General features: G+C 39.9%; 1 protein-coding gene across 1 annotated transcript; it reads right to left on the bottom strand.

The window, feature by feature from the left end:
- Positions 1-2,537: 2,537 nt before the first annotated feature.
- isl1a (ISL LIM homeobox 1a) lies at positions 2,538-9,382 on the bottom strand. The gene is given in 7 exon segments (XM_024141874.2): positions 2,538-3,768; positions 4,399-4,501; positions 4,504-4,531; positions 5,009-5,295; positions 7,190-7,449; positions 8,451-8,640; positions 9,100-9,382. Coding segments are annotated over 7 exon segments (1,041 nt in total). The 5' UTR covers positions 9,128-9,382; the 3' UTR covers positions 2,538-3,623.
- Positions 9,383-12,096: the final 2,714 nt, after the last annotated feature.

Raw genomic sequence — 12,096 nt, forward strand, 5'->3', positions numbered from 1 at the left:
GTGTGTGTTTAGTGCCTGTTGAAATGAGTCCTCTGTACTTCATGTCTATATTTCCCCGTTAGTTGTGTGTCATGTCTCTCCGGGAAGTCGGCCAAGGGGGTTGCGTGACCATTCCGATCTGTTTGTTTAAAACTTAAAACAAATGAGACAGGGGAGGGAAACTCAACGGGATTGACAGTGAGTATTACGCCGTGCCATGTCGCTCTAGAATCTGGTTAAATTCGGATGGATGTCTAGATTGTGGATTTTTCAATGTTTACCCTGCAGACGATATAGACATGGTGAACAGGTGTGACCCATAACGAGCAGCACGGTGACCTGAGAGGCCGGACGTAGGGAGCACATTCGTGTGATCAGGATACTCATTAGATATAGATAAGACCTTTTATAATACATATATATAGTCTAGTGAGTGATGTTTAGGCAACTATATAGTGTGTATTATATAGTTCTAGTGAGTGTGCTATATAAGTGTGTGTGATATAGTCTAGTGGATGCTAGTGTATGTAAGTCGTGCTAATATATTAAGATCTAGTTGAGTGTGTAATATAGTGTGATTCCCATCATAAAATAGTCAACCTAAGGCTGAAACTACATAGTGCTAATTAGTAAATGATGAAACTAATTATATATAGTCTATGGGGTGTGTAGTATCAGATCGTATGGCAAGTGTGTTATGTTGATAGTGTGGCTATATGATATAGTCTAGTGAGTGTGTAACTGGATTAGACTGTGTAATTATAATGAGGTCTAGTTAGAGTGATGTAAGTAATAAGTGTGTATTGTTATAGTACGTGAGTGAGTGCGTATGATACTGTGTATATATAGTCTAGTGAGCTGGTGTATATAGTGTGTGTATGATAGTCTAGTGAGTGGTGTATTAGTTGTGTTATACTATCTCCGAGTACCTAGTGAGTGTGTACTGGTAAGTGTGCTTGTATTATAGTGGGTGCTACGTGAGTGTGTATTATTAAGTTGTTTGTGTACTTATAGTCTATTGTGAGTTGTGGTATATAGTGTGTATATATAGTCTAGTGAGTCTGGTGTAGTATCAGGTGGTTGATAAATTTATGTCTTAGTGAGGTGGGTGTGTATTATTCATGAGTGTGTATGATTAATAGTCTAGGAGTGGTGTTATATAGTGTGGTGTATATAGTCTTGAGTGAGTGTGGTAATAGCTTGTGTATATACTGTCTAGTTTACTACTGTATTCACTCAGTTGTGTCGTGCGTGTATGTGTTTTACTATCATACATCAGTGTTTGTCTGTGAGTATGGGTTGTACTAGGTGAACATCTACCATGTGTCTCTAGGTAGTCTATTTTCCTAGTAGCTGAGTCACACATGTGTCTTTGTGTAACGTGTTTTTACTAAGTGTCAGGGTCCACCGATGTGTGTAGGTTTTACTAACTATCAACTATGATGTCTCGTGTTAGTCGTTTTAGACTAGGATGGTATCTCGACCATTTGTGGTCTCTGTTATAGTATGTTTTCTACATACTTTCCGTGTTCTCTGGATGTTTACTACACTATCAACCAATTGTGTGATCTGTATCTGGGGTTCTACTACATACACCATGGTGTCATGCTGTGTTTTTTGAGTTTGACTACATCACCAGTTGTCTCTTGTAGTAGTTTTAGCGTTGATTGCACCATGTGTGTATCTGTAGTGAGTGTTACCGATCAAATCTCCAGTCCAGTGGTGTTCTCGTGTGTAGTGTGTCTATACTATCAATCACTACGAGTGCGAGTGTTCTTGCTGGTGTGATCTAATTGGTTTCGTATTAGTGACTAGTGCAATCAACCATGTGTATCTGTAAGTAGTGTTTAATTATGATCTGTGCATACCAGTGATTTTGGTGTGTCTCTAAGTGAGTTGCTTTATTCTTACTGTATAGAACTCAGTGGTGTGATGTCTCTCATTTTAAGTGTGGTATAAATTAACTTATCACACCTAGTGATATGTTCTCCTTAGTAGGTGCTTGTGAAGTATCGATTTACTGTGATGCGAGTTAGTTTCTTTCTGATAGATGCGTTTAGCTTGCTGTTAGAGTGTGCTATCGTGACTATCATATCCCGTGATTATGTATTATCTGTAGTTTTACACATCTCACGCTGTGTCCTCTGCTGTGTTGAATGTTGCATTGGTTTTGTAATCTCAACGCGTGTCCAGCAATATTGTGCTGTCTGTATGTTGTCGTAGTTTGAGCTGTTGACATCACCATAGTATGGTATTAGTCTTTATCATTCACAGCTTAGTGAGTGGTGTATGGAAGTGTGTTTATATATAGTCTAGTGTGTGGGAGTGTAAGATTCACCAATAGTTTCTAGTATGTGGTTGTTTAGATTACACTCAACGTCATTGTGTGATCTCCGTGCTGTTATGTATTCATAAAGTCCTTCTTATACCCATGTTTATTAGTGAAATAATCCTGGAGATATATTTCTACATATGGCGTTGTTTTTTTAATAATATTTAAGAAAGGGACAGGACACATACAATTTGGATAGATAATTCAGAAAACACGGTACAATCTCTTTTTCTTTTCTGTTTTTTACTTCAGTATAGAAGGTTACACAAAACAAAGTGGCAAGTCTTTCGACGATAAATAAAACATAATTTTGTTGTACAGGAATTAACGAAAAAAAAAAACTTTTTTTTTTCTCCAGAGTTAACGGTCGTTATAACTTAATACTATACACATCTTTGGGAAAGAAAACAATATTATTGGACGGACACAAACTCACACACAATAGTCCCACGAAGCCTGTGGCATAGTAGAGGTATACCTTGTTGCAATGCTTTAGTAGGCCTACTCGGGCTTTATCAAGGAGATAATAGCAAAACTATGGAAACGCATTATTTGCAATCCCCTCCAAACGTCGTCATATCAGCGGGCGAATCTCAAGTCAAGCTATTTTATAGAAACCGAAATGGCAGACAGTCATTTGTTTGTATATTCAAACATCACGCACAACAATGCGCAAATGTAGCCTAGATTTCAGATTTAATCTTCAATAATAAAGTTTGTATTGTTCCCTAGAGGTCCATGGGTCCAGGTTTTTTTTTGTTGAAGTGTTTTCTGTATTCTTTTTTTGGCAAAACTGTAAACAGGCAGTTCCAACGGGCAGCACCAGTCATGGATGATGTAGTGAAATCTATACATCTCGTTACGCATGAGTCGCATACACGTTATGATGCAGGCAGATGCGCTCTCCACCGCTCCTTGTATCACGCTTCTTCTTCTCGTCTACACCATGGTCCTCTCTCTCCTCCTCTTCTTCTTCGGGGTTGTTTTGCGGCGAGTGGACAGACGGACGTAATGACGGACGCTTGGACAGATCTAGCTCGGGTAATAATCCCATGATTGTCTTCACAGTGTAAAACTACAACCAGTAGTTGTTGTTAAAGAGGCTTCGTGCAGTAGGAGGAGGGGAGGGGGGTCTCTTTTTATCTCTCAGTTCGAATGAAATCAACAATTTTTGTTTCTTTCCACCCCCGAGTCAAGTTTTTTTTCGTTTTTTTTTTCAGTCAGTCCGGCACTTTGTCCAACTAACATCAACTCGTCATCAGTCAGAAATATGACAATAGTCTGACGTAGTCTACACTCGGTCCGCGAGGCCCTACGCCTCTATAGGGCTCGAGACCATGCTGTTGGGTGTGTCTGGAAGTTGGGATGACATCGAGGCGACTTCGCTTCCTGTCGAGTTGGAACCAGGGCCTCCCTCCGAGAAATTGACCTGAACAAAGAAACAACACAACGTCAGGCTGACTGTCATTATTCACATGTCAAGACATTAGGTCAATATATATAGTATGTCAATAATATATTTTAGACATTMAAATTCAAATGTAAAATAACATGTAACGTGTCTGTCCTGGATATGACAGTGACATGTCAACCAATACATCACATTATTGACACACGTCAAGATATTAGCTCCAAAAAATTATTTCAATAATATACTTTAGACAATGCAATAAAATGTAAACCCTTGATATGACAGTTGCATTTCTACCCCATACGTCACTTATAAATAACCTAATTATATCAGATAATAACAAACATAACATGAAACATGAAAAACATAGCATGACAACCTAACCGTTACCTGTGATTTCGTTTACACTGTCTCCTAGACAGACGGTTTAGTGTTATAGTACAGACTACCTTCTCTCCTATATGAACTCACCAGTTGTGTTATAGTACAGAACAACCTTCTCTCTATGAACTCACCAGTTGTGTTATAGTACAGACTACCTTTCTCCTACTATGAACTCACAGTTGTGTTATAGTACAGACTACCTTCTCTCTATATGACTCACAGTTTGTGTTATAGTACAGCTACGCTTCTCTCCTATGAATCACCAGATGTTGAAACGCGGGTGGTCATTCACTCTGAGGCAAAGTCACTAAGGACCTTCCAAGGCGGCTGGTAACTCTGCACCTCCACTGGGTTAGCCTGTAAACCACCGTCATGTCTCTCCGGGCTGGCCGCACCATCGGAGTGCCCGTCATTCCCTGGATATTCTGCAGATAGTCCCAGAGAAACTGATGTCATATAAAGTTTAAAATTAGCACGCAACATTGACCCAACAACATAAACACAACATTAGGTATTTAGAATATGATGAAAGTGTGGAACGATGCTATTGTGGTGTGTGTGTGTGTGTGGGGGGGGTGTGTGTGTGTGTGTGTGTGTGTGTGTGTGTGTGTGTGTGTGTGTGTGTGTGTGTGTGTGTGTGTGTGTGTGTGTGTGTGTGTGTGTGTGTGTGTGTGTGTGTGCGTAAATGAACGTATACGCCTGCATTGGATATATTTCACGCATCCATAGCGACGTATAGGACCATTCTCCGTTTCTATTTCACCCACATTAATTCATGAACACAAGACCAGACAAGAAGGAAGTATTTAATGAACAGTTACAACAGCTACCAGCATTTGGACCGATAAGAACACCACTGTTTTGAATCTCTTTATTGAATCAAGATCAGACAGGGTCCTCACCGTTTTGTCGTTGGGCTGCTGCTGCTGTAACTGTTTCATCAGAATACTCCTCTTCTTGTCCTTGCAACGCTTGTTTTGGAACCAGACCCGGATGACTCGGGGACTGAGRCCGGTCATCTCGACTAGCTGCTCTTTCATCAGAGCGTCGGGCCGGGGATTGGCGTTGTAGCAGGTCCGCAACGTGTGGAGCTGTTTTTCGTTAAGAACCGTCCGGACGCGAGTTGTCTTCTCCGGTTGTTTGTGAACGTGCGGTCGGAGCGCGGGCTGTCTGGCTGATATTGGGTCTGCTGTTGAGAAAGAGTGCAGACAAAGAAAAACATTATCTATCGGCACTCAAACACCATGGCTATATAAAGACATTGTGTTGGATGCAAAAGTTGAGAATACAAAAATATACACTTTGAAAACTACACTGGCACAAAAAACCACGGTAGCCTATAGGCCTTTCCCAAAACGAATCAGTAGTAGAGTTTAGTATGGAGAATCCATTAATCTTATTGTTATGCGGGCCGTATGGCAATATTTTATTACTATCAATTATCAACCAATCCCATTCTTAACTAATCAATATTCACTTCTGTTTCAATTTCAGATTGTTCAAACTTGTATTAGACCTACATTTTTTAACTGAAGCCATTGAGAATTTAATAATGTCTAAAATAAAAAATCAACAACAAAGAAAGAGTAATGACCCTTGTTTTATACCAGCTATAGGCCTAGTTAACAAGAGAGTCCACTGGACGTCATAACGAACGTCCAACATCATCACCTTCTTGTGGGGTGGATGGGCTATATGTTGATGGGCTATATGTGATATGGGCTATATGTGATATGGGCTATATGTGATATGGGCTATATGTTGAGATACTTTGATGTTAGCTTGTGTATGGTTATACTTTATAAAACGGTATAACTTTTAAAGTAAACTGGTTATATCTTTCAGTGAAGGAGCATTCATGTCTGTTTTAACATATCGTTTAAATGAGTTGTATTGGGTGAACATTTGCGGTCTTAAAACTTGGACCAGGGTGCAGGCCACGAGCGGGAATGGACTGTCAAATAGTCTAGTTTTTTATTATATTGGTGCACACTTTATGATTGGATGATTCATTATGAAGGAAGCATTGCTGTGGCTWTCTGCCGAGCTTGGGTTATGTAGTCTGTTTTAACATCAGCACTAAGTGCGAGTTCGTTTACACATAGGTCTATAGGTATTTAGCCGGAGGAAATAGCATATTCGACCATTCTGAATGCGAACTGGCTTGCAAAACTCCCCCAAAAGCAACATAATGTAATGATATCCGTATTGTGGCACGTACACACATGTAGTTTACATGTATCCAGTCTATAGGCCCCTCAAAACTTCAGTACAAACAATTACGTATGAAACCGGCCCCCAAATGTAGAYTGCGGATTGTTCTTTTATGGCGATGCTTCAAAACATCTAACTAGCTCAAACATTGGATTTAAATGCATAGTTCCTCCATTCAGCCATGAACATACTTTGCCCATGTATCCTTCCTTGCGGAGGGACATTGACAAAAAGCGCATTTATACAAATTATTTAATCACTGCACTGTTGACATGATCAAACCGATAATGTGGTTCGCATAAACGACGAGTATCCCAACTAGATTAAATAATAGGCTACATTATCTGTTTATAATTATGACGTGTAAACAAATATATCACCCAATATATCTAAATGTCATATTATATTGACTCAACGATGCCTGTAAGTGTTAGAAATATATATTGAAACTTAAACCTTAAATTAAAAAAATAAATAAAACAACTTAGGCCTATACTGTAGAGATGTAGGATACACGGCAAACTGCACATCATGACAACGTTATCCAATAAAATACGTTTTTGCGGTTATGTGTTTATATTTGTTCGTATGCAGGTAGCCTGTTGTATTAGGGGACATGACAAAGCTTAGCCTTGGCCTATCGATATATTTGAGTCTATGACGCTATACATTCTTCGTTGTCCTAATGTGTTCAATATTAATAACCTTTCACAAAGATTCCAAGCATTGCCCCAACCATGAATGAACAGAAAATAAACGTTTCCAACGACTACAACATCAAGCGAATGGCCAACAACTACACCGGCTAAACAAGCCCCACAAAAAGAAACAAAGAAACAGCYTGCCATTGATATAAAGTGTTAACCTACCTGCCATTTGTAAAGGTCGGGCCGGGTGGAGGGGGCTGAGGGGGTCACCGGCGCCCATTGTGGCCCGCTCCACGACATCATGGTCGGCCCGGCAGAACAAGCCGTCCTCCCTCAGAGCGAACTCGTCCCCCGGGATGAGCTGTCGGCTGCAGGCCACACACCGAAAACACTCGATGTGGTACACCTTGGAGCGCGCTCTCATCACGAAGTCATTCTTGCTGAAACCGATGTTGCATTTAGCGCACTTTATTCCGTATAACCTGGAGGGTAAAGAGGGATTGGGTGACCGGTCAGAGTCAGCTAACCGCGTCGCTAGGCCCACGGCCCACCGTTAGGCTGTTTACTGTGGCTGGGCAGCACACATAACAGTACAAGCACAGGGGCATTTTTTTGTTTTAAAGCAGGATTGTTAGGCCTTAATATTGAGTTGTGTTTACATCACATGAGATTACTTGAAACCTGTATAACATATTACATTCATAAAGACAAAGCACAGACCTGTTCTGTGCTATCAGAGAAGAATGGAACACATATTTATCATTAAATAGTGCAATTATATCTGGAAATATTCTTAGAAGACTTATAGTAACATTCTTATTATTATAATTATAATTATTATTATTATTATTACTACTACTACAGGCGATAACATTACAAATTGTCGAATGTATTAATTAAATTGTAGTCTATATGTAGGCCTAATATATTTGGCCAATTTGAGGGATAACAAAATATTTCAATTATAGGCCTATGTAAATAATATCCAGCTGGACTTCACTAAAAGGCCATCAATACAGTGAAATATCGCAGTACATGAAATCATTTGTTTCTATAAAATAGTTTGTACTGAATATGTAAACGTGTTGTAAATGACAGTACAAATCACCTTAACTGTGTGAGTTCTGATGTGGGTTTCGACAATATTATTACTAGCCTGATATTATACTGACAAGATAATAACGACTTAATTGCAATTATGCTGATTTTGGTGGTGATAAAAAAAGAGAATACATATTAACACTGTGTGTGGTCTGAAAATACAATTTAAACTGTATTTTTGATAGAATATCTCAATATTACTTTTTAAATAGAATTGTCCAGACCATCAGATATGATAGTCACGCCAAAATAAATATTTGATGTCCGCTGTTTAATCATGTTAATTATATGATAACAATTAATACGTGAATGTGTCAACCAATCAATCAATAAGAAACAATGGTTATCAACACTATTACATTTCATAACAAACAGCTCTTACCTAACATAGTCCCGTTTACAGTAGGTTTTCCCGTCTCGGACAAAGCAGGTACAAGACTCGTCCAGATACTGATTACACTCTGCACACTTCAAACAGGCAGCGTGCCACTCGAGGTCTGGAGAGACCCGCAGAATATACTGGTCGTGGATCTGGTTTCCACAGCCGACACACAGCGAGATCAGCCGCTTTTCTGGAGAACAAAGTCAAAAAAAAGAAGAAAAAAAAAAATATCCCTATATATATTAGGACAATTATAAAGATTAGATTGAGTATAAAGAATGTCTCATAATGATAATCATACTTTAGTTCATGTTATAATTTATTATAAAATAATATACATTCGTTAGTAACACTAATAACGTTATTTATGAATGTACTATAGTTTAATGTGCACTGCTATTCAATGATCCAGAGTAACTTTACTGACATTGAACGACTGCATCCTCTGGACAGGTATTGTAAAGAATATTCCGTAAGAAAACGTGTCATTGAATGGGACCTGCTACTACAATAAACGTTGCACAAACAGTTGGCAAACGTCAAAAAAACAAACACAAATTGACCTACAAAATGAGTCTAATGTCGCCGAAGTTTTGCATCACTCAAAATAGAATAGAATAGAATGGACACTCGAACCAGCGTCACTTACTGTTCTGCGGATCCCCCATATCGCCCATGTCCAAGAAGTAAGGAGGTGTTAGGTCCACTTTTAAAACGTGGTGCAACAGTTTTCAAGCTGGGGGTTTTTCCTTTTCCTCCGGACGGCGGTATAGAGTAGTAGCCTGTGTGCTGGCCGGTGCTGTCTGAGGGGTAGCCGGGTGTTGCAGGACTTGTTTGGCCGCGGAGGAGCTGTTTTAGTCGGGGGGGAGGGTGGGGGATATGAGTGTCTGCGCTCCCGTCCCTGGTCCCTGTGCTGTGATGGGGCACGCTAGTCCCTATCTCCCACTCAAACTCCTTTGCACCAACTCTACTCTATCGCCATTGGGCTGACGTAAGACACTTTAACGTCATCTTTATGGGATGCTGATTGGTTATGAAGCCAGAAGCAGCTGTTAATGTTAGCCCCAGTCTAAGTACCCGCCCACCCGACTCATGTTATGGACCACTCTATACTCCACTGAAGCAAGGCTTTTTCCCCCCAACTTTGTCATTGATATTATGAAATCATTAATGTGTTTACTCATTAAATTATGAATTTGCATATTGGTGTCAACAAACCCAGTTCAACGCAGCCATAGGCTACGACTCTCGCTTCTTTTTCAATGGCGTGATATACATGCAACGTCTTGAGTCGCTATATATATACATATTTATATTTATATATATATATATTTATATAGGCCTGTAAGGATTTACATTATTTCTCTTGGAGAGGTAAAATTAGTTAAAATGCAAGGAAAAATATTAGTTATCTTGTTAACCATAATGTAAAATAAAATGTTGAACAGAATAGAACAGACGAGAATAGATTATACCAGAATATAATGCATCATAACAGAATATAACGGAATAGAATAGAATAGACCAGAATGCCTTGTATTTAGTGGTAATCTACTGTATGCCTAAAAGGCTGCATCTTTAATCGTAATTTTAGTTTGTTAAAAAGGAACCGAATTACTCACATTATGAACCAAAAATTGAAATGATTTTACCCCAAACAGCCCCTCGAATGGTTTTATAAGTTTGTCCTGGGTAATATATAGCTGCCCGTGCTTTCTTTTCATTTTTACAGACATGGTCACAATGTTAGAGTGTGTCATCAGTCTGCAGGGTTGTCAACCCAACCGGCATTACCATGTGTAATTACACATAATGACACCCCTAAACCCGCCGAGACACGGGCTGGAATACAAACTCACATTGTGGGGCATCAGATAATAACCTGGTAGAAAAAGAGACAACACGAGTGGGCATTTTTAAGAGGATGTTTTTATTTAATTTTGACTAATGTGTTGACCAATCTATGTTGTTATTATAACCGATGTATAGGGCAAACAATACATAGTTGAAATAAGTCTATTAAACATTCCTCGAGAATGACTCTACTACAAATCGGGAGGACGTGGTGTATTTCTGGACAGGGATTAGACTACACGTCTCTGACCCAACAACCTTTGGTCGATGTTTGAAAAGCTCACCAGGCCAGCAGCAGAAAAGGTTTGGGAACCAACGGGGCATATTAGACCAAAACACGCCCTCTTGTGTTAGCAGGCTGGCCCTATTCAGCAAACCTTTAACTCCACACACACAGACATAGAGACCACCCTTTAACCCCCACACACAGAGACATAGAGACTACCCTTTAACCCCCACACACAGAGACATAGAGACCACCCTTTAACCCCCACACACAGAGACATAGAGAAGAGAGATAATATACAAACATTTAATGAAATTATATTTTTGATTATTCAGAATCATATAAACCCCTGTTCATGTGATAATTTTTTTAAAATAATAATGATATAAAACACTGTAACCTGATATTGTTAGCGATCAGATAACAGGTTACATCGTTCAGTAGTGGATAGATCGGTAGGCGTCTATGTTTCTGGGTGTGTGTCAGGTCATGGCAGTAGGCCCATTTAATTCATAACAGCTATAGACTTTGAGGTCTTACTTCCCAGGAAAGGTTTCTGAGTGATTTTTTCTTTCATTCGTTTATTGCACCTGCACCTTGTGTGCAGCACAATGCGACCACAATAACTCATATGACCCCCCCCCCCCCCCCCCCCCACACCACCACACCACCATGGCATCCTCACTATAAAGAGTGGTGATATACTGTAAACTGTATTGAAACTGGGAATTTGACCCTCATAGGTTGAATACGAAATGCAACATTTTTCTTTTTTTGTTTTTTTGTATGTTGAGTCAGTAGCTCGTTTTTGGTGATTGAGGTGATCTCTTGGTTTTTCTCATTATTACATTTATATATGATCAGGAAGTCAAAAGAATAAGGGGAAAAAAGCACATTAAAGATTGCAAATATTGTGAGTTACAATATTGTGAGTTTCTACACAGTACATATGGCCGCTATACATCAAGTTGCGAGGGATGATTCAGCTGTGTCACTCAGAGTGGATGAAACACTTTGATTTACACCCTGTTATTTAAGGTATGAGCATCGCTCTGTCTCATCTCTTAGTTCCACTTCAACTGCAACTCCTTCAGTTACAACTTCTGCCTTGGCTTCTTCTGTTCTGTTTTGGATTGAGTGAACGTTTTTGGAGGAGGAGGAGAATGAGAGATGGAGGAGGAGGAAGAGGAGGAGAATGATAGGTGGAGGAGGAGGAGGAGGAGAATGAGAGATGGAGGAGGAGGAAGAGGAGGAGAATGAGAGGTGGAGGAGGAGGAGGAGGAGAATGAGAGGTGGAGGAGGAGGAGGAGAATGAGAGGTGAAGGAGGAGACTGAGAGGTGGAGGAGGAGGAGAATTAGAGATGAAGGAGGAGAATGAGAGATGGAGGAGGAGAATGAGAGATGGAGGAGGAGGAGGAGGAGAATGAGAGATGGAGGAGAATGAGAGGTGGAGGAGGAGGAGGAGGAGGATGAGAGATGAAGGAATAGAATGAGAGGTGGAGAGGAGGAGGAGGAGAGTAAACAACCCTAGTACTTGTGGGAAAACATATCATACATTATCTGTGG

This window comes from Salvelinus sp. IW2-2015, unplaced genomic scaffold (assembly GCF_002910315.2).
Source record: "Salvelinus sp. IW2-2015 unplaced genomic scaffold, ASM291031v2 Un_scaffold2804, whole genome shotgun sequence".
Classification (NCBI taxonomy): domain Eukaryota; kingdom Metazoa; phylum Chordata; class Actinopteri; order Salmoniformes; family Salmonidae; genus Salvelinus; species Salvelinus sp. IW2-2015.